General features: G+C 40.0%; 1 protein-coding gene across 5 annotated transcripts in view; it reads right to left on the bottom strand.

Annotated features, from left to right (window-relative positions):
- The window catches only part of KYNU (kynureninase), a 59693-nt gene that overhangs the window by 20296 nt on the left and 12893 nt on the right, over positions 1 to 26504 (bottom strand). For 4 of the 5 annotated variants that reach the window (XM_052793080.1, XM_052793084.1, XM_052793082.1 and 1 more), the window contains exons 4-10: positions 21071 to 21153; positions 15290 to 15351; positions 14027 to 14098; positions 12553 to 12627; positions 11064 to 11210; positions 4922 to 5020; positions 4089 to 4162 (exon numbers count right to left, since the gene is read on the bottom strand). In XM_052793080.1, the coding sequence (XP_052649040.1) occupies positions 4089 to 4162; positions 4922 to 5020; positions 11064 to 11210; positions 12553 to 12627; positions 14027 to 14098; positions 15290 to 15351; positions 21071 to 21153 (612 nt within the window). The remainder of the gene's footprint in view (positions 1 to 4088; positions 4163 to 4921; positions 5021 to 11063; positions 11211 to 12552; positions 12628 to 14026; positions 14099 to 15289; positions 15352 to 21070; positions 21154 to 26504) is intronic. The other variant, XM_052793083.1, reaches the window with a different exon arrangement.

Here is a 26504-nt window from a genome sequence, read left to right as displayed (position 1 = left end):
GATGAAGAAAGTGTCTGAAGATACCTTGTGTTTCTCAAAGCTAGTATGAAATAGTTACCTTTCTGTTTCTCGTTCTTTGATACTTTTTCTTATCCTATAGTAAAAGCCGACACGCTCTTTGGACATCAGCTGCTTCCTGCACATACAGCATTTCTTCACGTCACACAAACTTTTTATTTTTAAACTCTACCTGCTGCTAGTCTGTGCTAAAGTTAAGTCTTAATAAATCCTTTCATTTTAAACACTAGACTGTGTGCAGTTTTCATTTAATCTTCTGCCAAGGCTTATCTATTATTCTCCTGGCTGCTTTACATACATTTATTTCCCTTTCATCTTTTTAAGTTGTGCCTTACTTTTTCTTACAGGGATTTGACTCGGACTCTTTTTCTTCTCCTATCTCAGGACTCTGCGAGTTTGTCCCCTCCTGTCCCTTATGCCTGCTGACAGAGCTGAACTCACTGCACATTTACAGCTGCAGATACTCCGCTGTGAACACCTAACTTCTCCTGTACCTTCCATCCCAGGTGCTCACAAACATTCACGTTTTGTTATAAATAACTTGCTTGGTAGATTTTAGTTATCCTTCTTTTTACAAATGGAGAAATTGAGAAACAGGGGAAGGAAAAAAAAAAAAAAAAACCCAAACAAAAACACCCAACATTTTCTGGAGCCCAAAAAGGTAGTCAAGCAAAACGTCAGTATTAGTAGGTCACCTTAGTGCTCTCTGTGCCTCGGAAACCTCGCCTCCACAACATAACTGCATTTATGTGGAAAGCTGGTGGCACAGGATCAGCCTGCACTGACCAAACAGTTTCAGTAGTGTTTCATAGCTCTGCTCTGTTCAGGTCTTCTTTTATTTGAAACCTTCCCATAGAGAAATCACTCTAGCACAATTAGCCAAGAATATATTGCATTGTGATATATAGAGCAGGTATTAAAAAAAGCTATTTGAGTATTAAAAGACTTCAAAGGAGGTGAGATCATGAGAGAATAGGGATAGATTGGACCCATATATGTCAGACTGATTCAGTTTTACTGCTCTAGGAAGAAAGATAGGGGACTAGCAAAGGACTACCCAACATACTCGGGTACAGATGTTAATTAAGATGGTAACAACATGTAACTTTTAGACCCACGGCCCTTGCAGTGAATTAGAGAACTATCCCTAGCTAAGGCCGGGAGTGCAGGACAGTGTTTGCAGTGACACAAAACAAGAAAGGCACATACAAGTCTGTGTCGTCTGTAGCCTCCATCTGCCAGCCATCAGACCTAAGGATCAAACCTTGCTCTTAGGCATGAATCCTTTGCCAAGTTAGTGAACCACCAACTTTTAAAAATCTTGTGGGAAGCTTGCATATCCATAAAGAGGAGAGGTGGGACTGGTGTTGCCTCCTGGCTGCTGGGATGTGCCACGATATTGCTGAATAACACCAGTTTGGGGTTGCGTAGGTTTGCAGTTGGGCTGCCACAACCTCGGTCTGGAGACTCAAAGCAGAAAGCGGTTTCGGCACGGCCCTAGCTGCTGGTGGTAAGGCTATTAAATAAATTAATTAACTGTCTCTCAAGTTGCATTTTAAGAGAAAGCAGCAGCAAATAAGTGTTTTGCTGTCCAGGGAGCGGGCTCTGGATGGAGCAGCACCACAGGGAGCAGCTGGAGGGGAATGGAGTTTCTACAATGCGAGCACCTATTTGCTTACACTACTCTTATTAGCAGGACTCTGGGCATGGACAAAAAGCATACTCACAAAATTAAGGGAAGCTAAACCAAAATACCGAAGTGCCTTTGGTGATGGGCAGTAGCTGGGCTTCGGGATTTAAAATTAAAGTTTGGGATTGAGCTGTTTCATTTTCAATAAACACCTAAATCCTTTTTGTCCCAGCCTCAGTCGGTAACAGGCAAAGGCACTTGGCAAACGTTCTGGGTCTGCCTCTCTGAATTATGGTCAGAACACACATTTTTATATTAAAATACAATACATTGTTTCGATATAAAAATAACTACCTAGTCAATAGCTTGCAGAAAGTATGAAGGATGAGACAAATTAAAGAAATCTATATAGGTGGGTAAAATGACCTGCGTAATATCGGCCGTAAGTTAAAAACAATATTTCAGGCAGTCTAAATGACAAAAGGATATCAGCTGGATTGGAATTTAATTACCTGCTTATGTGTGGGCTGAGATGCAAAGAAACAAAAGTGTTTGGTGCTTCTGTTTTTGAATGAAGTTGTCTGGCCACTGGGTGTCATCCTTGATTCAGATGACAGCCAAAGACTTTCTAGATACAACATAAAACCTGCAACTTCCTGAGCAGTTAAATTCCACTCTATTTGATTGTACAACATACAGCAAATTGCTCTGCATTTAAATCAGCTATAAAATTGAATACTTTGACATAGACAAATTCTCCTTTGTCTCACTGCCTTATTTGGAGCCCTGAAATGGCTGGTTGATGTGGAAAAGAAAGAAAAGTAATGCAATCGGGGCATATTAGCTACAAACAATCTGATGAGTGATTATCAAATCTCAGGAAATATGAAATAACTATGATTAAATAATGCAAAGGGTCTATGCAGGAAGTTTGGAATTATACCCTTAATTGGGCCCCAGGCTGAAAAACCTTATTTCATATAGGCAATTGTATTTACGACATTCGGTATCCAGATTCAGTACACAAGTTAATGACTATGTATGAAGAAGCTGGTTCAGGAAAAACTAATTTAAGCTCTTACCTACAATAGCAAGCCAGTACCCTCACAGAAGTTTCAAAATTTCACCAAGGAGGAAAAAAAACGTCAAAGTCCTTGAGATTTTATCCATTCCTCCTATTGCTATTCTGTGATTTCTAGCTGGCCTGCATTTTTTCACTGCTCAGCATCTTCCCAGCTCCCCACAGCCAGGGCCCAGAGATTTGGCCATAGGAGCAATGCCTGCACCTCCACCTGGCTAATGGGAAAACAGAAAAAAAAAAAAACCCAAAACTTTCCAGAAGTAATATCCAGATATTCGGAATATTTTGGCAGTGTTCACATGTGAGGATCGAATCAGCTCACAACAGGTCATATGTCATCCTAATGAGTTTTCTGTTATGGGTGACTGAGAAGAACTTATCAGCGTTATTTTGTTATCTCCTGGGAGTCTAGACAGTCTGAAACCAGCACGTAGTGCAGCGAAGCTGCTTATTATAATTTTATTTCTCTCTGAAATCTGGTTTAGTTTGCCTCCTTCCACCTAAAATAAAAGTGCCAGCAATTTCTCCAAGCGTTATAGCCAGAAAGAAATATTTATATTTGTCGGTGCATTAAAAGTATTAATCCTACTGTTCTTAATATACATAGAGTACAGTCATATAACATTTTAAATAACAGTTGTTTTTTTTCTTTTAATGCAGCTAACCTCAGTTGATAGCACAGCTTTTCATGGATTAGACAGTCTTTGAGAACACAGATCTCCGTGTAATGCTTCCTAGCTTTACCAGTGGATATAAAGTTAATGAAAACATGCCAGTATTAAAGAGCTATTAGACACAGAGTTGAAATTGTCTTTGATTTTGTTCACCAACCAAAGACTTCAATGATTTTAAAAAATCCATTTTTAAAGGAAGATGTTAAATATCCTCTTTACATGAAACAGTCTCATCAGCATGATTTAGGTTACTTGTTTTTAATATTATAAGCATTCTCTTTTATGATTGTATTTAGTTTAGAACTCATAGCAGACTCCAAGGAGGAAATGTATTTAAGATGTGAGCATGCACATTAACAGTTTCAAAATTTACTAAAATTAACATAAAATAACCCATCTGACGTTACAAAGTAAGTCAGATAACCTAATTACCTAAACTTGCGCTACCCTTTTCACTGATGCAATAAGTCAGTAACAAATATTAGCCCAATGAGGGTTTTTTTGAAGCGAGGAGTTTCTTCTGCATCTATACATATATACATACATATATACATAGACACACATGTCCATAGTCTATGACTAGGAATCTATACACTTTCTCACTTTCAGACATCAACTCAAATTGAAGATATTTTCCCATTTAAACTTCACAGCACCTTTTATTTGTATATAGTAATATACTTACGTTGGTTTAATACTCTGGGAATGCTTCGCATGAATGTAGGCACCAGCAAGGCCTCCTGCTCCAGAATTTAAATACTGCAAAGAATAAAGCAACATGTACATGTCATGTTCATTATCTGAAAAATATAGCTTTCCTTCCCTCACCCCACTGTATAAAACAGACCAATTTTAACATTCTAACACTTAGCATTGTCTCGAAGTGCTGATGTAGGTAAAAGCAGGTATATTTTTTCAGATTAGTTATAAAATATCTTTCTTGGTTTACATGTGATATTTGAAGTCTAACAGAGAAAAGGCTAGAAAATTGAACTACAGCTGAAACAGTGCCATGTCATCATACATATAGCAAAGTCACCAAACAATTCATCTGACTATATCTGTCGATTCTTAATCTCCAGAGAATTCAAAGGAAGCAAAGATACCTTGTTCTACGATCTGAAATTACTTAAGTTTAGGCAAGAGTATTCTCTTGTTTAGGGACCACTTAAGAAAATCCTATAGCCGCAAGACCGTCTCAGTGTGGGAAATAAGAGAAGAGCCTCTGATACTGTGACCACAGAGCAGACTGTGCTTCAGAGCAGACGTTTAACCACCACTAGCATCCATCTCACATCCACAAGACCTTGCAGGTCATTGCCACCATTATCTTTCAGAACCTTTTGTAATAAAGCCACCACTAAAGTCAGCATGCATCTCCTCGTTGTGGCTGGTTCAGAGATTCAGCCAAATCTCGATCAACAGTTCAGGTGCAGTTCTTATTCACCTGACCTGTTTGCTGACCCATCATATAAGTGACATTAAGGAAAACAGTCTCAAACAATGAATCTATTTTACCTTGTAGGAGCACCAGCAGGCAAAATCTACTCCCCAGTCATGCAAATGAAGCTCTACATTCCCAACAGCATGAGCCAGGTCAAATCCAACAAAGCAACCCTGCAGGAAAGAGATAATTAATATACTACTTATCAAGATAATCATCACTATAAAATTATTTTGAAAAAAAAGGTCTTTAGAGCTTTACTCGCTTTCAGTATAGGCATGCTATCAAGTCCCATCTGTTTTGAGTTATTACTAGAAACAAATTTTCTATACCATAGATAGATGTAGAAATCATGAACTGCTTTGTGGGCTTGTCTTCAAGGACCCTTGAATATGGTTTAGATTCTGAAGTTTTTTCTCATGCAGGAAAGCGGAATCACTTGAAATAAGTATTCAGAACGAACGCGTAATTTCAAACTGTTGTATGGCATGACAAGCTCTGGGCAGAGATAAAATAGTGATATACATAATGATGCCAGTGACTCATGAACAATTACATTCCACTATAGACTTACACCTAAGCTCCCCCTGACATTTAAACTATGAGGATCTTGCTCTTTGGGAATCCAAATGGGTGAGATAGCAGCCTATGCAACACATTGATCTTTAAGGACTTTTGTACTTGTCCCTAAAAAGTTACAAAAGCATTTTGTCATTTCTCCGTGAAAAGGGTTGTATTTGTCATAACCACGATTTGCACAGGGCACTGGGGGAAAAAAAAAAACAAAACATATAAGGACCACAGATGTATAGATCGAAAAGTAGCAGGTTTACACACAAAATAACCACTGGATGGCAGCATTTTTAAACTAAAAAGTTCTTCCACTCGCTGCTATTTATTTAAGCGCAGAGAAATAAAACTGCCTTTTGTGCCTGGACTACAAATTAAATGCTATTTTGCTTTTAAAACACAAACAGCCTGCTTGCAAGCAGCATGGTAGGAATAAGAGCGAGAGGCTTCAGAAAAATCAACGTCCAATAATAAAACAAAGGATTTTTTTAAGAATCTCTTGCCGTGTCTTGCACAAAGGGAGCCTTAGCTAAATTATTTAAACAGTACTTTGGTATATTTAATCTTCTGTATCAGCTAGATAACAATTTGAATGAGGCAGCATTTTAAGATGTGACACACTAATTCTAATGGAGGCATTGGTGAAGTTCCCAGCTTGAGAAGTCGCTCCAGAAGGATGTGAAAAAAACTCACTGCCATCACATTTGCATGATCTAAAGATTGGAATCAAAGTTCTAATAAATAGCCTAGCCTTCACACCCTTGGTGGCTTGTCTTCACAGGGACACACAGAAGTGAGTTAAGACAAATCAACTGAAATAGTGAAGCTAACGCAGGGGAGCTGAAGCACACTGAATGCCCATGGGAATGCTCTCATTCAGAGATAAAATGGCCTTGGTTCAGAGAAATATAAGCTACAGCAAACTAAAGCCAATCTGCTATTGAATGAGAAGGTTTTCATAGGGTTTTAAGGCATTAACTTCAAAACATCAGTTGACTGGACTTTAACATTTACAGGTATCCCTTTGTACGTGTCCCACACAAACTTTTTTGAAGAATCGCTGTGAGACATTCATTGATTGCAGTGGAAACCAGGAATATAACAGGATATGCTGAGAGTCTTGTGGAAAGTATGTATCTGGCAGTACGTTAACAAAATTAAAACAAACAAGCAAACAGTAGTTGCTCATAAAAAAAAAAAAAAGCCCATAAGAAATTTAATTCTATGGTAAGTCTTGTGTTGAAATCAGTTGTCCTTTCCCTGTCAGTAAGTGATAAACTCTATAAAAGAACATGTTCAAGCACAAGATAACAAATTAGAAAAATACAGTAGATGGGAGGTAGGACGAGACTTCTTAGGACACCTGCAAGTTTGATGCCTTCGCAGTCACGGTACTAAAATGAGGCTCCACAGTCACATGAATACCTGTAATCTCAGCGTGCATAAACTTTCCTGGACACCGACACTGGCTGGCAGAGATGGGCTTGCACCGGCACCATGCACTCATAGCCCTCAAACAGGACGGCCACCCATGAGCCATACTCCTGAACTGCTTTAACTGCTCCCCACCACTTTGAAACTGGTTGGTGAATCTTACTGGGCAGTATTTAACTTACTAATGAGGCACAGCCTAAAAATCTGGGTTCAGCACTGGCAGGTTTCCCACATTGTCTCAGAAACACCCACTCGTAGCATTTTGTTCAAGTTGTCATCTGCAAGATGGGTGGTACTGGTTTGCTTTCCCTGGGAGGCGTCTGGCACTCGAATCGCACAAACAGCAAATGTTTAGCCACACAGATTGCATGGAAAAAGTAAAACAAACTGAAACAGCTCTCCCTGCACAAGCCACGCGGAATAAGGGCTGCGTGGGAACGTCGCTTTCCCAGACTAGGGGGAAGAGAGAGCTCTCCATCTGCTCTGGGTGAAGAAGAGGACATGTGCTCTCCCCTGCCTCTTCCGTTTTATTCTAACATCTAAAAGTCATTTCTGCAAAGTGTCTGGGTAGCTGCTGATAACCAGCAGGTAACAACTCAGCATGGACAATGACATTTGGAGAGAGGGAGAGAAATGACAGCTTCACACCGGCAAAGCTGGGACATTTAGAAAGAGAGACAGGAAAAGAAATGAAGATGAAGGACCTTAAAGCTCTTCCTACTGGGACTCAAGAGATTAAAATACTTTACATACGGTACAGAGTCAGTGGAAAGTACAATATAACTTATGAAATGAAAATTATATTTGAAAGCTAGCGTCTCCTAAAAGTCAGCCATTTCTTCACTTGTGGAAGAATAACACGACCCAACCCCCTCCATCCTCTAGACCAAGCACAAAAGTATGAAACAAGGAAAACTGTTACATCCTCTTCAGCTTGCTGATGAGTCTCTTGCACAATACGTAGTAATTTTGATTTATCTGAGAGACCTAAGATGGAAAAATAGCCTGAGGTAATTTTTCAAGCTTAATTTAGTTCATTTAATATTTAATGACTTAATGAAGCTGTCTATGTGCAGAGCTTTCACTCTGGGAGGAATCTTAACGTACGTAGAGAACTTAGGAAATTGGCTTAAAAAATGTAAAAGGAAATCAGTAACTTAATTCATAAATGATTGACCTCGAGAATCCTAGGACATTTTCCAGACCTCCTGAGCTCACAGCTGAAATTTCTAGCCAAGCCCTGATAGGGTACAACACTGCAGGATTTTATTTCAATTGTACATTAAAAGAATTGTTAAGACCATCTGTGTAGGACTTTTCTCTCTGCTACACTGGCTGACAAGTGATTTTTTTTCCTCCTCAAATGACACTTCCACCTTGTATTTTCCCCTTCTGACTTTCTTGCTTGTCAGCTCTCCCCAAGCTATCTTCTGTTCATGAGCATGGGATCCTTCACCACCCTTCACCACCAGGAAGGGGAGCCTTGCATTTTTGCTATGAACAAGACTTCTTAGGCTTATCCTCTTTTAATATACATTTTAAAGGACTTCCAGCCTTTCTGTGATAATATGTCATGTATAAGACAAACATTCTAACCACTGCTGGTTTCAAGTCCAAAAGCTCTTGAAGGAGATGTGGTCTTTAAGTCCACACACCTACTGTCCTGAAAGCTTGTCAGCCTGGGGACAGGGACTGGTTGGATGCCACCAAATAGAAATTAAGCCCATACACATTATATAGATGCTAATGACTCTGGCTCAGCAGTTTTCTTGTTCTCCTCTAACCCAACAGCAGCTCCCAAAATCAGCTCTGACCTGGGAAAAGAGGAGAGGAGCCAATCGCTTTTGAAGATCCAACATTTTGGGCTTTTTGGTAACCAGAAGCTCCGAGACTAAGAGAAGCAGCAGGATAGAAGACTACCTCTTAGCAATATTAAGACAGCAAACTCTTCACGAATCACTGATTTCATAGCTGTTCAAGTAAATATTTGCCACGTGTGGATGTTTAAGTGTGGTGTAACAGTATGTTACATAGTGATTTGTATAAACATCACTTAACCCAGGGGGCAGAATCCATAAGGTCATTGAGCTGAGTGTATCTGACAGTAGGGAAATAAAACTAGGACTGGCTCATGCTTTTCAAGCCTTATGGGCACTGGAGAAGTTCTTCAGGCTGAATTATTTTTTCTTTTTAAATACATTAATGACATTTTAAGTCAGGAATCTACCTAGAACCCAGTCCTACATACTCTAACCACAAAAAGGCTGGCAATTAAATTTCACCTTTTTTTTCTACCCTTTTGAAAAATCTCTGGAAGAAGAGATTTACTTCTACATTGTAGCATTTCTAACATGCATGCAGGTGGAAACAAGCCTTTGACATCTATCTGTGCCTGCTGGAGTACTGAACTGCTGTCAGAAATTGTTCTCCTCTTCAGTAACATGATACAGCCTCTCTATAAATTTGCGGTCTTTGTGTATACCCATGTGGAAGCACATACCCGTGTGTTAATATTATTATTTGCACTACTTTATAGAAATTTTAAGCTGTCTCCACCAAGTCCTGGTTATCTCCTCAGATAATATAAACATCAAATCCATTTTAGCTCCATATTATGAACTATCAGTGACTGCTTTTCCCCAGAACACAGGTTGTCAGCCACTTTGGGGTGGTTTATAGCTTTCAGTGAAACTGCATCACTTCCACTCATCCAAGCATGTGTCCCACAGTCCAGAGAACATCTTTAGAGAGGCGGTAAGGTGATAGGCTTTTCTCAGGTTGTTCATATTTACAGTAAAGAAGAAAGATTTCTCTCAGACACCTTTCAGACACACCGCAGAGCAGATTTCAGGGAAGAAGCACTGTAGGCACGTAGGCGTTGGCAGCTGAACAAAAGCTTTGCCGCCACCAGGAGTGAGAACGAGTAGAACAGTGGGTGGCATCATCCTATTAATAACCTATCTTCCCTTTCAAACGTTTCAGCGTAGCCTTTTGATTATTTGTGGTCAGCAAAGTACTGGAAGACCCTCAAGGAAGGCACCACGAAGGTGTTGCTTTTAGAGCTGCATGTTGCTAATACACAGACCCATTCCCCCCTGCAGCTGACTCTCCCCATTTCGTTTTTCCTTGGGTTTCTGCATCCACGTCAGAAGTCGGTCTTGTTTTGTACTGTGTTCAGGACCAATTTTGTCACCAGGTGCTGCTCTGTGAGAACATTCCTTTTTTATATCCCACGGGCCCTGCACTAGCTCTCACACCTGCTCTGCTCTCCCAGGGGAGACTTTACCATCACTTTCCAGCAGCATAACTTACTCCCTGACCTCCAGAAAAAATTTCCATTGCCAAACCTACAGCAACAGAAGATGTATGTAGCCTGTTGTGAGCCAGGAAGCTCTCCAGAGAGTTAAAACATCAAATACATGGTTTGCCAAAATCCAGTGATACTAAATAAGCTTATGCTTGAGTGGTTTAATCTTATATGAGATAAGGTACATCCAGTAAAAGACTGCCCCTACAGAAAGTCTGGTGACCTCCTGTTGATAAGAAGACTTAATTAAAAACTATTTTCTCCTGGATTCCTAAGGCAATTGAGATGATGGTTAAAGAAGGTTTAAAGCTATGTCCGCAGAGCGCACTGCCTGCAAGCTCTGAAGGCTGAGTCATCACTAAAATACAGTCATCTTGCGACGTTGATGGGCTCCACATTGTGCCTGTCTCTGGAAAACTGATCAGCTGAGTCTGAACACTGCTGGCTCCACGGGGAGCTCACCTCCCTGCTCACTGGGGGCAAAAACTGCCACAGCATGGCTGTGGGAAAGGAGGAAAATCATGAAAGTCTGCCAAAAAAACCAGAAATCTAATGCAAACTAACTTTTAAAGAGAGATTAGAGCTGTGATTATCTCCTCCTCCTCCTCCACTGAACCTCTTGAAATTCTATCCTTCAAGAAAAGCCCTGTAGAAGTTAATAGTCATGAATTATCTCTCCGTATAGTTTAAGTCACACCTGCAAGATTGCTCTCACAAGGCTATTTCTTCATGCAGCACACAGCCCCCAAGGGATCTGGGCACAGACTGCTTTTACTTTTTATCAGAGCCCTACAGGTTTCCACATGTGCTTTGTTTTGTTCCACAAAAAGTAGAAATTAAAAATATTTCACAAGGAAAATCGATCTAAAATTGGTGTTAAAAGGACAGGTCTGGAGAAATCCTACCTTTTCTTGGCCAGCCTTTGTTATTCTAGGGATGTCAAACAACTGTCCCGTGTAGTACTGCACCCCGCTGAACAGAATGACAGCAATAGAGTCCCCTTCCTTCTCAATTACAGCAAGGATATCTTCAATCCTCAAGGTCTCCTCCCCCTAAAACAAAGTTAAAGCACACATTTTACATCAACTCTGGCAGTAATGAAACTGTCATTTCTTATTTCATAATCTATATTTTACCGCAAGCCACGCTGCTTGCATAAGGAGATCAAAAGCAAATCCTTAGCATGGTAATGATATACAAAGGTAGCGCTATGAAGTAGCCTATCAGTAAGTTACCTCAAAAAAAAAAAAAAATTAGCAAACTTATCTTGAAGATGCCAGTTATAAAAAGACTATTCACTTCATATTTTAGCATGCTTCATACTCCTTAATATTTCAGACAGTTTTAATTTACAGTAAAAAAAAAAGCCTGGTGCAAACAGCATATATAATGATTTTTTGTGACAGCTGAAATTTGTGACACCCACAAGACTTGAAAGTTGTCTATCAGTTTCACTCTGTACTTTTCTAATAAACTTCATATCCCACAGGAAGCTATTATAACCCTGCCATATTTATATTTCAAAAACAATAAGTCTCACATCATCAAAAGTACAAAAATCCCCAAACCTGGGGTCATTAAATATAGAGGAATTTCAACCAAAAAAACCTGCCTCATTCTTGATTCTTTATAGGAAAATTACTGTCCCATCCTCCTCCCATCTTCCTAGCAAGGGATCATGTAAAACATACCACCACCTAGGGATCAATTAGGCAGTGAAAACCTAGAATTAAATTAGACTTGTTACTGAAAAGAGCTTGGACAAGATTGTTGAATTGCAAGTAACCGTTATTATCTCAACAATCTTTGCAAATCTATCAAGCGTTCAGGAGCGGGCTCTTTACTCACAAGATGACTCAGATTTCAGAAGCAAAAGGTCACCATCAGTTTATAGTTAGGTGGCAAAGTTCTTAATACTGCAAAAGTGAAGCAAGGCAGTCTTTCAAATTAATCTGAATTGCATATTACTCAAAGCAGACCTTTCCCTTAGTCTGTGCTGATGCACAGGCTGCTACTGTTCATGTTATGGCAATCTTTTACCTTAGGACATTAAAAGGACATTGGGGTTTCTCAATGAGCTACTATATTTTGCAGTTTTCTCAGGATGCTGTCAGGTTTTGCAAACAGGAAAAATAGAGAAAATAACATTTTTTTTTGTTCTATAAGGCAAATGCACTAGTTGAACCAGACAATTATAAAATGGGTTTTAATACCAAAAAATATACACAGAATCAGAATACACGATTCATATATTTTATCTAAAAGTATTAGTAGAAATAGATTATAACTTCTGCAGGCAGACACCAGAATATTTGAGAATGTATAACTAGTCTCATATGAAATACGTTTCTGCCCTTAGCAATAGCAAGCAGAACTGACATATTTCTCACCAACCTCCCGTGGCTGCATCATGAGCATGCATTTCTTCACATCAAGCCCATGAAGTTGAAGTTGGGACTCAACAGCATACTGGAAGAGATTTCCATGCAGAACATGTTAGCGCAATTACGTGATAAAACAACTAAAAGAAAAACACATCAGAACTTCAGAGAAGGGATTCAGATGCCTGCCTTTCACTAAAATTAACACTTGAAAACCTAATCCAACTTCACCGAAAAAATTCTGTATTTCCTTTGGTTTGAAAAAGATCAGAATTTAATTCACATCATCAGACAGTAAGGATAAAGTCAAAGCCTAAATCCTACAGGATAAGTTTGCGGAGCAGAATGAGGGTGGAAATGTGGTGGAGGATGTGCTTTACCACATGCCAGCAAGCAAAACCTGCATGGATAACAGCTACGGAAAAGACTGAATATTGCCTCCCCAGGGGCCCTGGGTACCCACTTTGCTTGGTAGCATGTGCTAAATCCCGGGCTGTCACATATGCACTGCTGTCAACGCAAACGAGGTTTGACCAGCACATATATGCTGTCCCACGCTATTCGCACATCTTCGATTTGCTGCACAGCTGGGAGGAAATAAGAGCTCTAAACTTTCAGGCTATTTTGAAAATCCTACCCACTGATTTTATCAATAAATAATGGTTCTGGAGATAGCATAAAAGTCATCAAACAATAGGATAAAATAGTTTAAAATTACATGACAGGAACTGAAGTGACGGCAGTTGCACAGGTTATTACTGAAGTGCTGCAGAAATTTAAGATGATGGAGTCCAAATGCACAAGTGCACCTGGAACAAACGTGGGATTAATATGAACATAGAATAAAGGCAATTTGAGGTTTATACATCTGTGACGCCATCTTCATTACAAATAAACCTGTTAGTAGGTTGAATCATTTTTATAGCACCTTAGAGATCAAATTTGTTATCAATTTCCATGAGTTTACGGAGTTGATGATAAAGTAGCAGTGGGCCACAAACCCAAAGATTAATTTGCTCTAAGCTGTGATGCACAGGCTATTGTCTCCTATTTTATAGCAGACAAATTATGTTTGAACTAGTAATCTAAAGTGCTAAGAACAAACATTCCCATCTCTGTCTGGGGATATATAAGTGTTAATGTTGTGAGTTTGTATTGATTTGGTTTCATAAAGTAAAACAGCAACAAGAATTAATAAAACATTTACAACTTCAGTTGATTTAGGCCAGTAGTTTGCTCAATGTCTTTAAAAAGACTAATAAATCAATGTACTCATTCAATCTTTTCCTCTTGTAACATTTTTTATTTGAACAAAAGGAGTAAAGCTACAATCTGTAAAATATGCTGAGCTCAAAAGCTTCTGACAGATTTTTTTATTGTAATGTTACTTGGACAAGATGAGCTAATAAATATTCAAATCAGGCTACTGATATTCTTTGGAAAAATATGATTAATAATACAAATATGGTGAAATATTAATTTCTTACATGGTCAGAGGGAAAGGCTCTGGCTTCTAGAAGAATTTTATAGCGTCTTGGAGTAGGCTTAAAGAAAGATAGCTGTTAAGAACAAAAACCAAAAAGGATATGTTGAAATGTATCTAAGCAGAGATGAGACAGATTCTCCCAGTATGTAACTTAATAAAGACTGCTTTACTTTAATGCAGACTACAGAGAATCCCCCAGAAACTACAAATATTTCTTCGTCCGCATAACATTTATCAAAGTAGGAAATCGTTATCATACTGTATTTCATATATCCATAACAAAAGGCCGCAGAAGTCCAGCAGTGAAAACTTGCAGTTACAGGAATCGATGGCAAAGATTTGACTGCAGCCAGGGAAGCTGGGATTCCACCCAGCTCCATCCTGCAAGCAAAAGCAGCAGCTGAAGGGTAGCAAACAGTGCAAAGGAGTTGGATTTCCATTCCTGCCCTAAAACATTAGCTATCAAATCATCCCCTCCTCTGAAACAAACCCGATGAAAGAACTAAGCTTTCTGCAAAGACCTCATCTCAGCACCTGAACGGTCTTTCCTTCTCAGTTTCTCGCGTGGAGGCAAGTTGGACTTGCCACCATGGTGAGGGGACTGGGAAAAGACTTCTTTTTGTGTGAACCACACAAAGGGAAACTGCACGTCTTCATTCCATTGAAACAAATCTTTAGAAATACTAGAGAACCAGAGACAGGCTGTATGCAGCCACAGAGACACCTGCACGTAAGGAAACCACATTTATGGCCACTATTTCATAAAAATCAAAATCAGATGCTGTACCACATTTTAGGCATATATAAAACAGCAGAACTCAGAATGCCAACTCTTGTATGCAACTGCATTTTAAGTCTGACTGAAATTACAGCTTTGTCTTGCTCACAGTTGAGCTCTTTTTTCTTAAACTTTGAAATTTGGTGTGGAATTCAAATTTGAGAAGTTATTTGTAAATGTTTCTTAAATAATAAGGTCTCCTGTCTGAGGATCGACATGCAGCACATGCGAGAACAGCTCAAACTTCCCCTACAGAGTCCTTGGAAAATATTTCTCTGTGCAGGTTTTCTGCTTAAAATTAAGTGGAGCCAGGTGTTGCACAAGCCAAAGCATCATTCAAGATACAACTGCCAAGGTTTAAGAGAAGTTAGGCTATCATGCCGTTCCGTCTTTGTGAGGTCCTCAGAAAACATTTTGCTTACGTTCACAAAGAAAGGAAAAAAATACTCGTCAACTCAACATCAAATATACATCGTAAAGACATACCATCTGGAGGTGCAAGTTAACAGTTAGCCCATTCATTAAGGCTACTTCATGTCTTTGGGCCCCTGAAATAATAACAAGAAAAAAAACTGGTTGGGGTTTTCTTTATAATTTCAGAGAAATCTAGTGCAGTGTTGAGAAAGCAAAAGTATGTTTTCAGTCAGTGTCTCTCCAAAGGCTGGAAAGTAAACAAACGTTTGAGGTGTCATCACAGTGAAGTAAAAAGATTTCTTGTCTGACTCACTACACCACACTGGCAGGAAAATATTTATTTTTTCAGGTCAGCCACAGAAAACAAAAACCAATGAAATATTTCTATTTCCCGGCAAACCACCAGTGGATTTATTATCATTAATACCTCAGACAAAAATCAGGTCAGAAGACCATACGTAAAGCAAGACTTGCAGGCTTATTTTTGTCATAAGTTTATATATAAAGCAAGTCAGAAAACAAATTGAGACAATCATCTATTGTAAGTGGTTACTGTAATGTCAAGCTAAATCTCATCCCTAATAAAAAAAACCAAGCAAAATTGGCCTATTGAATATAACAGACCGTTATTAATGTAGCAGCTTCGCAAGAAGCCATACCCACATAGCTCCAAGGAGGCTAATCACAGATGCCTTTTGGCTACAGCTAATCGTGGGCAGAGCTAATGGAGTAACAACTAATTGTCATTACAAAGTATTTAGTAACAAATTCTCGAACCCTTATCAACCACTGGTGAAAGGTTTCAGGCAGGACGAGGGACTGCGCGTCGGGCAGGGCGCCACCGAGATATGGAGAAAATCAATTCCTGTTTCTTTCCATTTTGCCTGATGTCTTTTACTGAAAAGCAGTAATTCACCTTTGACGCAAATCAGTGCTTTGAAGCTGGAAGATGCCCTCGTGCGCCTTGCCCTAGTCATCGCCCCGGCAGTGGAGTTCGCCAAAGGTGGGAAGAGGTTGCGGACAGGGAGGGATGAAGACAAGTGTAAGCAGGTGGGGAGGGCAACAGCTTCGACTGGGATCGATAAAGAGGAAAGGAAAACATGATGTTGGGGTAAAAAGGGTAAGGGGAGCCACAAGAAACAGAGAGGTGAATCCTGGGTGTCTCCTGTCCCCGCCTTGGAGGGCACCCAAGGTCCCAACCAACACGGGGAAAGGCAGCAAGAGCACCAAGACACTCCCACCATATCCCAAAGAGTTTAGGATCAGGGAGTTATTACTTTGCCGGCCTAGGAAAAAAGACGTAACCGTGGGTTGAACTCAGTACAAGTGGATATAGCCAAAGACCATGGAAATCTATAATTAAGAAGGGTTTATTCATAAATCCTTGCCAAGCAGGCCTCAGCTTCTGCCACCACAGGAAAAGCCAAGAACCGTTCTGATTGAGGTATTAAAGGGCCTTTCTTTGTGTTGCTGAAATCTCCAAGTATTGGACAGAAAGATCTGTCAATAGCTGTCAGTGACTCCGGAGGACCCATCCAGGGGATGAACCGGCAGGAAAAAGAGATGCCACGAATAAGTTCCCTCCTTCAGACACCAGGAACGTCATCAAGTTTGTGGGAAGAAATATAAGTAGACTTAGTTCTTCATAGGGAAAGATAAGCCCTTTTCCTCACTTAAACTCCTCTCCTTTGCTTTCTTTTCTTCCCTCTGATAGCATTGCATCTGCAGGCTCCATGCTGCTGAAAGAGGTCACCTTGTGGCTGTTCTATTGCAGATACAGAAGACAGCTAGAGAGAGTGATTGCAGCTCAAAACAGTATTATTTGCAGTCTTAATATTTCTATGGAACTCTTGAGGCTGAAAAAAGGGATAGCATCAAGAAATGGTATTGTTCTTATTTCTCCCTCTGCTCCTTCCACGAAATCTGTGGCTTTCACAGCAAATTCTGCACAAGCAATCCTCTGCCTGCTGTACCGTTTCCACATGAAACAAATGGTTAATCTGTAGATCACTTTTAGCTGCATGCTAGCATCCCAAATTAAATATGACACTACATTTGTCATGTAAGTCTTGGTCTTCTGTAAATTATATATTTATTAAAAGCTTTCCATTATTGAATTTCATGCCCACAAAACAAACCTCATCCGTGTCATTGGAAAACTGTTATCCTTTATAACCTGCACTGCGTTTCAGAAAACAACCTTTCTATGATCCAATTAACCTATTACAATATTCAAAGACCCAGCACACAGGAGACAAAATTATGTTTGCTTTCTTTATTTCCTAACTTTATACCATATCTCCAAGACAGGCTGAAACCTGTATGTTCTGCTTGATAAATCTCCTCTTTAATAAAAGGAAGCAGCATTTGCAAAGTACAACTTCAGAGACAATTATGATTGCGTTAGGCAGACATTGCCATCCTTCTCCTCTCTGACTGCAGTGGGAGCCTGACCCTCACCAGAGTAAGTAAAAAGCATTTTGTAAAATGATTGAAAAAAAGGCTAAGGGCCCCAATTCTGAAAACAGTTTGGTTATTTCAAATAATCCTTATCACTCAAAGTCACTACAAATCTGCTAAGCATTCAGTCTTCCCTCAACAGAGACCTGCCTGAGCACATTGTACAGCAGCAGCCACACAGTTAATCTTGTTCCATCAGAAGGTGATCCTGCCAAGGTTGTAATGTTTTAATAAAGTCTGGTAGAAGCCGAGATTACCGTCACCGCGTTATGCCACTCAGCATGAGCATAGAAAAAAGCTTTGGGCTCCATTGACCTTGATTCTGCATTTCACAATGTATTTACTACTGTAACTTTCATTGAACAAGAAAATGTGACTGCGTTTAATAAGCAAGGTGTTATAGCACTATAAACCATTAAACAAAGACATTTTACAGTCTTTAGTCCAGTCCTGAATAAATCCCACCAAATAATTTTTACTTACTACTACTACTACTACTACTACTTAGAGTGAGAAATGACGATTCCTCCTCCTCCATAACAGATTAAATATTGAATAAAAAACAGTGTAAAATTCTGTTTATGTTCTTACATTCAATTCACTAAAAAAAGTAAATTCAAATTCACTCAATTCATACATACTTGGTATTGCACCTTGCCGGAAAACAGTGCTCAACTGTAAATACCACATTGGAAGAGAGCGTTTTAACGTAACATTTTTCCTGTATTTATTCTCTTAGCCTTTTTACTATTACCTAAAATTTTAAAAATCAGGACTTATCACAATGTGTCCATTTCTCGGGAAACTTTAATTCATTTGCGTTCTAAGAATCATTCACCTAGGTCCTGAAAAAAGCTATGAGGATATTATCTAAATAAACCCCTGCTGGCATGCAAATCTGAGGGCCAGATCTGAGCCCAAACCACATTTTATAGTTCAATTAAACAAAGTCCAAAAAATCCTGGAGAACAAAATCCAAGCTGATAATGCTCACATTGCCCTTACTGCTGAGGAAAACAGGACTGTGAAACCACTTCCCAGCAAAGAACTTTAAAAACAAAAGTAGGTTAATGGTAGGGTGACCTCAGTCATAATTTTGATAGAAAACTTTGAAATATACATTTAAAATGAATAAAATTGTAATAAGTTCAATGTAGTCTGGCCGTTGTGATTAAAAAAAAGCACTAGTGTCATATAAAGTTTGGAAAAGAAAAATAATGAGACTGACAAGCAATCAGATGAAGTTTAAGCAAAGCTCTCACATCCCTCTCCTTACACGCAGAATACTTCTTTTAGTTAAACAAATATTATAATACACACTGAGCTGGCAGCCTCGACAAGACAGATGGTTAAGGGAAAAAAAGTCCCAGCCTGACTCGCTGCTTTCTGCAGTGACTCTTAACCCAAAGCTGAGGCCAAACCGACCCCAGCGCCGGCACTGGCAGGAGGTCAGTGCTCAGCCTGCCCCGACACCCTGCGGGGAGGGCACGGGGGCCCACGTTTTGCAGACAGAGCGGTAGCAAACGTTCACAGGTGATGCAGAAAAGGATGATAATTCAGGTGCTTCAGGCTGGGGGATCTTGGCTCTCTCTCCTGGTTATGTGAAGAGCATCAACGGTCTTACCTTGGTACTTCACTAATTTAGGTGCCTGAAAGAAGGTAGCGTGACTGCTCTCCCACTCTCATAAGATGTAAGAGAAATTCTCCGCCTTCCAGTTAATTAAATCCAAGGTTTCCAATTTAAAAGCCCTTACTACGCATAGGGCTAGTTGTGTGATGAGTTGCATTTCCCCACCTGCCCACAGCTTCCCTACTAGAATGAGAGCATCCACTTGCCAGGAAAGATCAGTCAAACTAGAGAAATCCCTAAATCAGCTGCATTCAGCATTTCAACACCCTCCACCCCTTTATATTCTCACATCTTTATGTTCTATGCTAGTTAACGGATGAAGGTACTGAGCTTGCCCTTGAACGTAATGAAAGCAAGACAAGTAATTTCTTAACCTCCTGAGCAATACCAGGTACTACGGTAGCAACTTCTAAAACTAGAACAACCAATCTGCATTTGGGGTTTTATTTCATTCTGCAGATGGGATCGCTCTGCTTAGCCCAGTGATGCCCAGTCTAGCCATGCTCCTATTTCTGTTACCTTAGTGCTTACACCATGGATAGACCAACCATAACAATATTTTCTTATATTTGCTCTGCTCCAGTAATAATGTCCAGTATTGTAGCTATTTGGAAACTTTATGAAGAAGTCAGGAACAGACTTTATTTATAAATATATAAATAAACCTGTCATGAAACATTCCTTAGCGTCTCTCTTTCCAGTTGTTCAGACCCCATTTGCTTCTCTTGAAGGAGAAAAACTATAACTTTCTCATTGAACACTTGTCTATAATTGGAGGATAAATTACGAGAGAGTATCTAGTGTACAGTAGGTCAACTTAACAGTAATATTTTTCCTTAGTGAAGGCACAAATGAACACATGATAATTCAGTTCAGACAGTCAGTATTGACAGTTGCCTTCCACACTGAAATTGAAATACTGGCCAAATCTCACGAGAATCTACTAACCTAGCCTTGAGAAGGGCTGTAAGGGTTGGGGAGAAAAAGGGTCCGTAGGCAACCCTGCCAAGATCATTTCTCTTCCCCCTTCTGACAGCAACAACTCTGAAGGAAATCCCAGTGAAAGATTATTTCAGCAACTACACACAGGTTAGAGTAAAAGGCGATAGAGGAAATTTGCATTCCGACTCAGACGACTGCTTTCATGGCTGGCAAACTCACCAGGAGAAGTCTCCAGGGCTCCTTCTCAATCTCCAGAATAACCAGATGCATTTACTGCCGAGGTCCTACAGCACTGCAGACTCCTCAAGGGGTATGACAGGGTAATGGGAACTTACAAATAGCAGGTCCAGCCCCAATTATCTGCTTCATTGACATAAGCAGTTCTCAAATATGAGGCTGGATTTAGTGGCGGGGAAAAGAGGAAAAGCGGAAAATGTCTAGATAGAAATCATTTTTCAAAGGGGAAAGTTCATTGGTTCACTTCTAGGAGAGAGAGTGAGAATCTGTAATGCCAAGTGCCCTTTAAAAGGGCTTCACGTGTTAGACCAAGTGGTTTACGATGCTCCAAGAAACCCTCTGCCACAATTAGTTTCATGATATGCATATGCTCATATATTACAGCTTAGATTTGTCTCTTAAATCACTTGCAGCCTTAAAATAAAATGTTAGTCCCTGCACAAGGCAGTCAGAAAAAACTACTTTAAAACCAAAGAATGCAAGGAACTAAATTCTGGTTAGATAATTTCAGGGCTTTCAGTCTTAAAAGAAACCAAATTCGCTTTCATTTCTAAAGAAAGACTTGCCCTGCAGTTCACACCTACCAACCAGCTCAGCCATCAGGTCCAGGATGCACTCGTCTGCCAAAGCCCACGGGCGCTGGCCATTGAAATGGCCGTGAACACCTCTGAAAAGGAAGAGGCAAACGATGAAAACATATGCTGTTCCCTTTGGATCAGTCCTAAGAAACGTACCTGGTTTGGAGATCCCACGTTTGGAGGAAGGAGGAGGAGGAGACGCACCTAAACCGAGCATGGCACTTCTACCTTGCCATTAAAGCTCTTAGCAAATGCAATTCATTTGCTGGTTTCTGACAGGTTTTCAATTGCCTGAAAACTCTTTATTTCGGCCCCCTGAATTTCTCTAGAAATCCCTCACGAGGTACGAGAAGGCTCCGGGAAAGGGCAGGTTGGTGGTCGGTGCGGGCTGGCACCCCGTTAAACCCAGCTCACATAAACTACACAGAGAGCAGAGATCACCCTGCAGAGTTACTCCGTCAGCAGTTCTAGCCCAACATTGTATGGCACAGAGGTACGGTAGACACGAATGCTGCCTCGCTCCCAGACAGAAATATTTCTTGTCAGAAACAATTTCTGTCCTCCCAAATCTCCTGTCTGAACTCACCCTTCTGCATAAACCAGCAGGTACTTCATGTATATGCAGGGAAGCACCTGCCCAAACAGAGCTGCTTGCTAATTTTTATTGCTTCTCTTCTCCCTGCCAAATTGTTCTAGATCTAAGTGTGCGTGAAGATTTTTGGTTTGACAGGGCATTTAAAAACTTTATTTTGCAAACTGTTCCTGTCTACAGCGGATCGTACAGGCACCTTAAACCTGAATGCGTCACTACTCCGAAGCGTCAGATATGTACTTTCAGTCTGGATTAAGTGCTCTGAACTAATTTTTGCTTCAAATGTGACAGAGAAGTAAACTTCTAAGGTAGCCACCATGCATATATAAATAAAAAGTTGCAAAGTTTCTTAAACGTGCAGGATGTAGCATACAAATTTAAATGCAAATGAAGGCAGATTGAGAAAAGTAATAATGGTGCTAATCCAGGGGAACATTGCTCTGGGCTTCCATCTCACACTGGATGATTTTCATATTTGCTGAGCACCACAGGGTACTTGTGGAGTCAGAAATGCCAGGCTGCATGTGGCTGAGGCAAACCAAGTATAAAGCTGTTTCAAAACAGGGACAAAGCCAGTAGGAAACTGAGTAGAGAGCAAAAAAAAGCCCTAAAAGCTGTGATGAAAGAAAGGAAAAAAAAAAAAAAAAAGGAACAAGCAATAAACCTTTTAAAGAAGAAGAGGCACATGATGGTCACTGAAAATCATGAGAAGATGTCTGGCAGATTAAGACATGAGAAAGGAGGGTGTATGAGACACTACCAGCTAGTCCCCCATGCTTAAGGCTATTTAAAAGATTGGGTTTCCCTCCCACCTCCTACTTTCCCTTCTCAGGTAGAATTTTGTTCCTTCTCCCACACAAATTACCTGGGTGTTTTGCAGTCAGACCCTTTCTGATTGACTTGGGTCTAATTCACGCCTGCTAGGGATATTTCCAAAAGAACCACAGTCCCAAAGAAAAGAAGAACTGCTGCAAAAAGCACAATTTGTATTAACCACTTCATGCCTCTCATCCTTGCAAAATGCCATTTGCTTTTGGACTAGTTTAGGTCAACAGCTGAAGGAGGGCACAGGTACGACTGAACATCTCTTACAGATAAAATAACCTCCCTACGTTCAACAAGTCCGGCTCCACACAAACAACAAGGAGGACCCCGATCCCGAATTTGAATAAGGTCACGGTACACTAGCTGACTGCTTTTCTCCGTTTTAGAATTGCTCTCTGATGAGACCTTGATAGCAGAAAGCGGGCAGTGTGAAATAGCACTCATTTACAAGAACATTTCGTAGATGAGGAATAAAGGCAGTAGGTGGGTAAGGGAGAAAATGCGGTAAGGGGCAGGATTAGTGCTAAAAGTTCCTTCCCTCTATCAGACCACAATGCAGCTGCTTTCCCTGAAGACAGTGGTATGTGTTTCACAAACAGCAAGACACTTATTGCTAATTTCCCTTCTTATTCTTAACTGTAATATAGTGATCAAGGGACTTTGAGGTAATACAGACTGTTAAAATAAAAAAACCCCAAAGATTTTCAGTGGCTCCCAGCCCGAGGGGATCTGTATTTCTGAAAGAGGGTAGCGAACATAATAAGACAGGAAAAAGAAGCCGTAAGTACCTATGGGATTCTCTTTCATTAGCTTTCTCTGATTTTATAGCCATTAGTGTCCTTCTAATGGGAATTTACTGATAAAAGCTCTCTCTACCAGCACACAGGACTAACAAAATTTCAGAATAAATTTCCAAGTTATCACGAAAACAGATATGAGATTTTGGGCATGAGAATATTTTATTTTGAGAAGAAAACATGGAAATTTAAGTATATTGAAAGAGGGGAGAGCTAGCATTAATTATTATTCATATTATTATTATTATTATTACAGCACAGCTTACAGCTTGCCTCCCTCTTGATGGCCAATATAAATGCCAAGAGACAAAAATTATTGCAGCTAAAATGGTAGTTAAAGGCATATTCTTGGACCCTTTTTTTATTTTAATCACATGAAACTCTGTAGCCTTTGCTGATGGCACAATACATCCTATTACACTTAGGTTGTAAAATTCTATGCTCTGCCTCAGAGAATTTATATCTCTGTATATTATGGCACCCCTCTCTCAGCTCTGGTAGGCACTGGGGGTAATAATCTTTAAGGACACAACTGCAGTGCTTCTGGCATTCCCCTCAGACGCAGATAGCCTATGTCTCATTTTGTTGCCTCTGCACCCTGGGTAGCAAGAGAGACATTTAAATCGAGGTGCCCAAATTAATCAATACAAAACGTGGCCCGCCAAATCATAAAGCATCATACAAACAAAATTATTTCTTAAACTACTGTGAGAGTTTCTCATTGTGCAAATTAATTTTTAGTCAGTTACCATTTTATTTTCAATTTGGCAGGAAATCACAATGCCACATTTTATTCGCTGAGGTCTGGTTGATTTAAAGCTCGCTAGGGGAGCTAGAAACACATTTTCTGATATGATCCCAGGCTTTCAAAGGCATTGAGAAAAGGGATTTAAATTAATTGCCAGCTTCAGGAATCTTCTGCGCTCATCCAAATCTTGTTCAAGTGGAAATTTTCCTCTTGCTTCTTTGCCAAAAATGATGCAAGGTATTTAATGAGCCAATGCCGACTTTTAAGTTTGACCACGGTTTCAAGCAAAGAAACAGACAAAAGAAAGGAAGACGTATCCGAAGAAAAAGAACTGTATGGAGCAGTAGACTGAAGGCAAATCTAAAAAACCCAAGGCATTAAAACAGGCATTTACAGCTCTGACATACAACCTGCTGAAAGACACAATGCAGAGAGGAGTCCTGCCGAACGGCAGGAGAAGTGGCTCTGTCAAACAGAACGTGCCCGAGCCCCGCCAAGCTGCACTCCCGTTTTCAGGGCTGTTATATCTTGCAGGATTAGTTCAGCACATAGAACCAAAGTTACCTTTTGACTCACTGAAAATAGTCTTTGCTGCTGCAGCTGCTATATTATAAAGCCTTCCACAGACTTGGAGGTTTTTTGTCTACTATATTCATGTCAGAAGCCTGTTGCCAGACTGCTTCAATATTTAGAAGTATATATACACATTTTGTTTCTAGCCTCAATTTATTAATTCCTAGTTTATATTTACTGTGCCAGCGTGTTATTTCACATAAGCGGCTCCTTTTTTCCCCTGTGTTTACCCCTTGATAGATCCACAGAGAACAATAATTTTTCCTTTCAGTCTAAGCAACACTAATCCTCAAGACTTCCATACAGCAGGTTCTCCACTCCCCAATCAGCCTACCAGCCCTTCTCAAGAGCATAAAAAAGGCTATGGCAGACTCCCTTCTGGTTTAAGAGTTCCACTTCAGTGAGTTACTCGGACGTGAGAGACATTGCCCGCTGCAGCGAGTATGTTCACATGTAATAATGATTCTATAAAATATATTAATCACTTAAACAGTTCTGCTGGGCAAAAGGGAAAACAAGACACTGCAAAGTACCCCTCGGCCTTTCTCCAACCCAACAAGTCACTTGAACTTTGGTCTTTTAGATTTCAAAAAGCTGGATCATTGACTACTCTAGGCTAAGCACGGAAGAGACAACTCTTCATCACTTTTTGCTGCTCATTCAATAAATCTTGGATTTAGCTGAAATCAAAACAGAAAGAAAGATGAAGTCTCAAAGGCTCTTTTTTAATCCATACTAAGAATGCCAGCGGCTTGAATTTGTAGTCTTTATACATTAGCATAAAAAAGAGGACTGAGGAACGTGGAAAGAAAGAATACAAAACCAGAACAGATATGTGGGAGGCAGATGTAAGAGAAGAAAACTATAACCCACCATTTAAAGGCGGGGAGAGAAAAAAGGGACAGTGACACTGTAAGAGGGAACACAACAAGAAAGAAATGCATGAAAGGTCTCTTTCTCTCCAGGCCTTACTCTAATGAGTTGCCATCACCACGCAGAGCTAAAGCTGTGAGCTTCCCTGCCCTTGAAAACAGCTACCAGGTAATCTTCCTTTTCACTCTTGCCATCAGCTATAAGCAGTGAAAACTATTTAAATAGACAAGTATAGTAGCTATTTGAGATGAGTCCCAAGACACAACAAACAGAAAATGTGATAAACCAATTTATAAGAGCGCCAGAATCTATATCATTACTGACTTGAAGGATGTACCTAATTTGCATGCCATTTCTTAGATTCTCGCTACTTATTTATCTAAGCCACAGACACTAAATTCCATGCTGCCAACACACAAGCCATTGAACAGGCTTCGGCTGGTAACAGCTACTACCTTAGACTGGATTTTGTTAAGCTATCCTTGGTGTCTGGAATAAAAGCACCCATTTGTGCATCTCCAACCATGTATTCCTTTGCAGCCCCCAACACCCGATCCTGCCCATCAGCTTCTTTAAGCATAAATTGCTCTTTTCAAATTTAGCAAGATTTTGCTGTGGGTTTCTGTTGGGTTTAGTTTGTGTTTGATTTTTTTTTCTTTTTTTTTTTTTTAAACTTTCTGATTTATTCTGGGTAAGCTGTTTGGGGCCAAGCTGTATTTTTGGCAAACAGCCTTTCTAGATTTGCTCCCTCTCTTCTGATGGCTTGAAATTATGTTCAGCCATATTTCCCCCTTAGATATAGCTACCGAAGGCACTTTTGATCTTCTGGAGAAACATGCTGCCTACCGTTTTCTTTCAGGTTTTTATAATCATCGAGGAAAAAAAAAAAACCCCATCCTTCACTGTAGAAAAGGCAAATATAAGAATGGAAGTGAACCAGTGAAAAGGTACAGTGAAGGAGCTGAAATATGTTTGCACTCCCAGGGCATCACTCTAACAGATAAGAGTGCTATCTGACTTTTACCTATTGAA

The sequence above is a fragment of the Harpia harpyja genome, chromosome 7 (genome assembly GCF_026419915.1).
Source record: "Harpia harpyja isolate bHarHar1 chromosome 7, bHarHar1 primary haplotype, whole genome shotgun sequence".
Classification (NCBI taxonomy): Eukaryota; Metazoa; Chordata; class Aves; order Accipitriformes; family Accipitridae; genus Harpia; species Harpia harpyja.
This window is presented reverse-complemented; position numbering and strand designations above follow the sequence as displayed.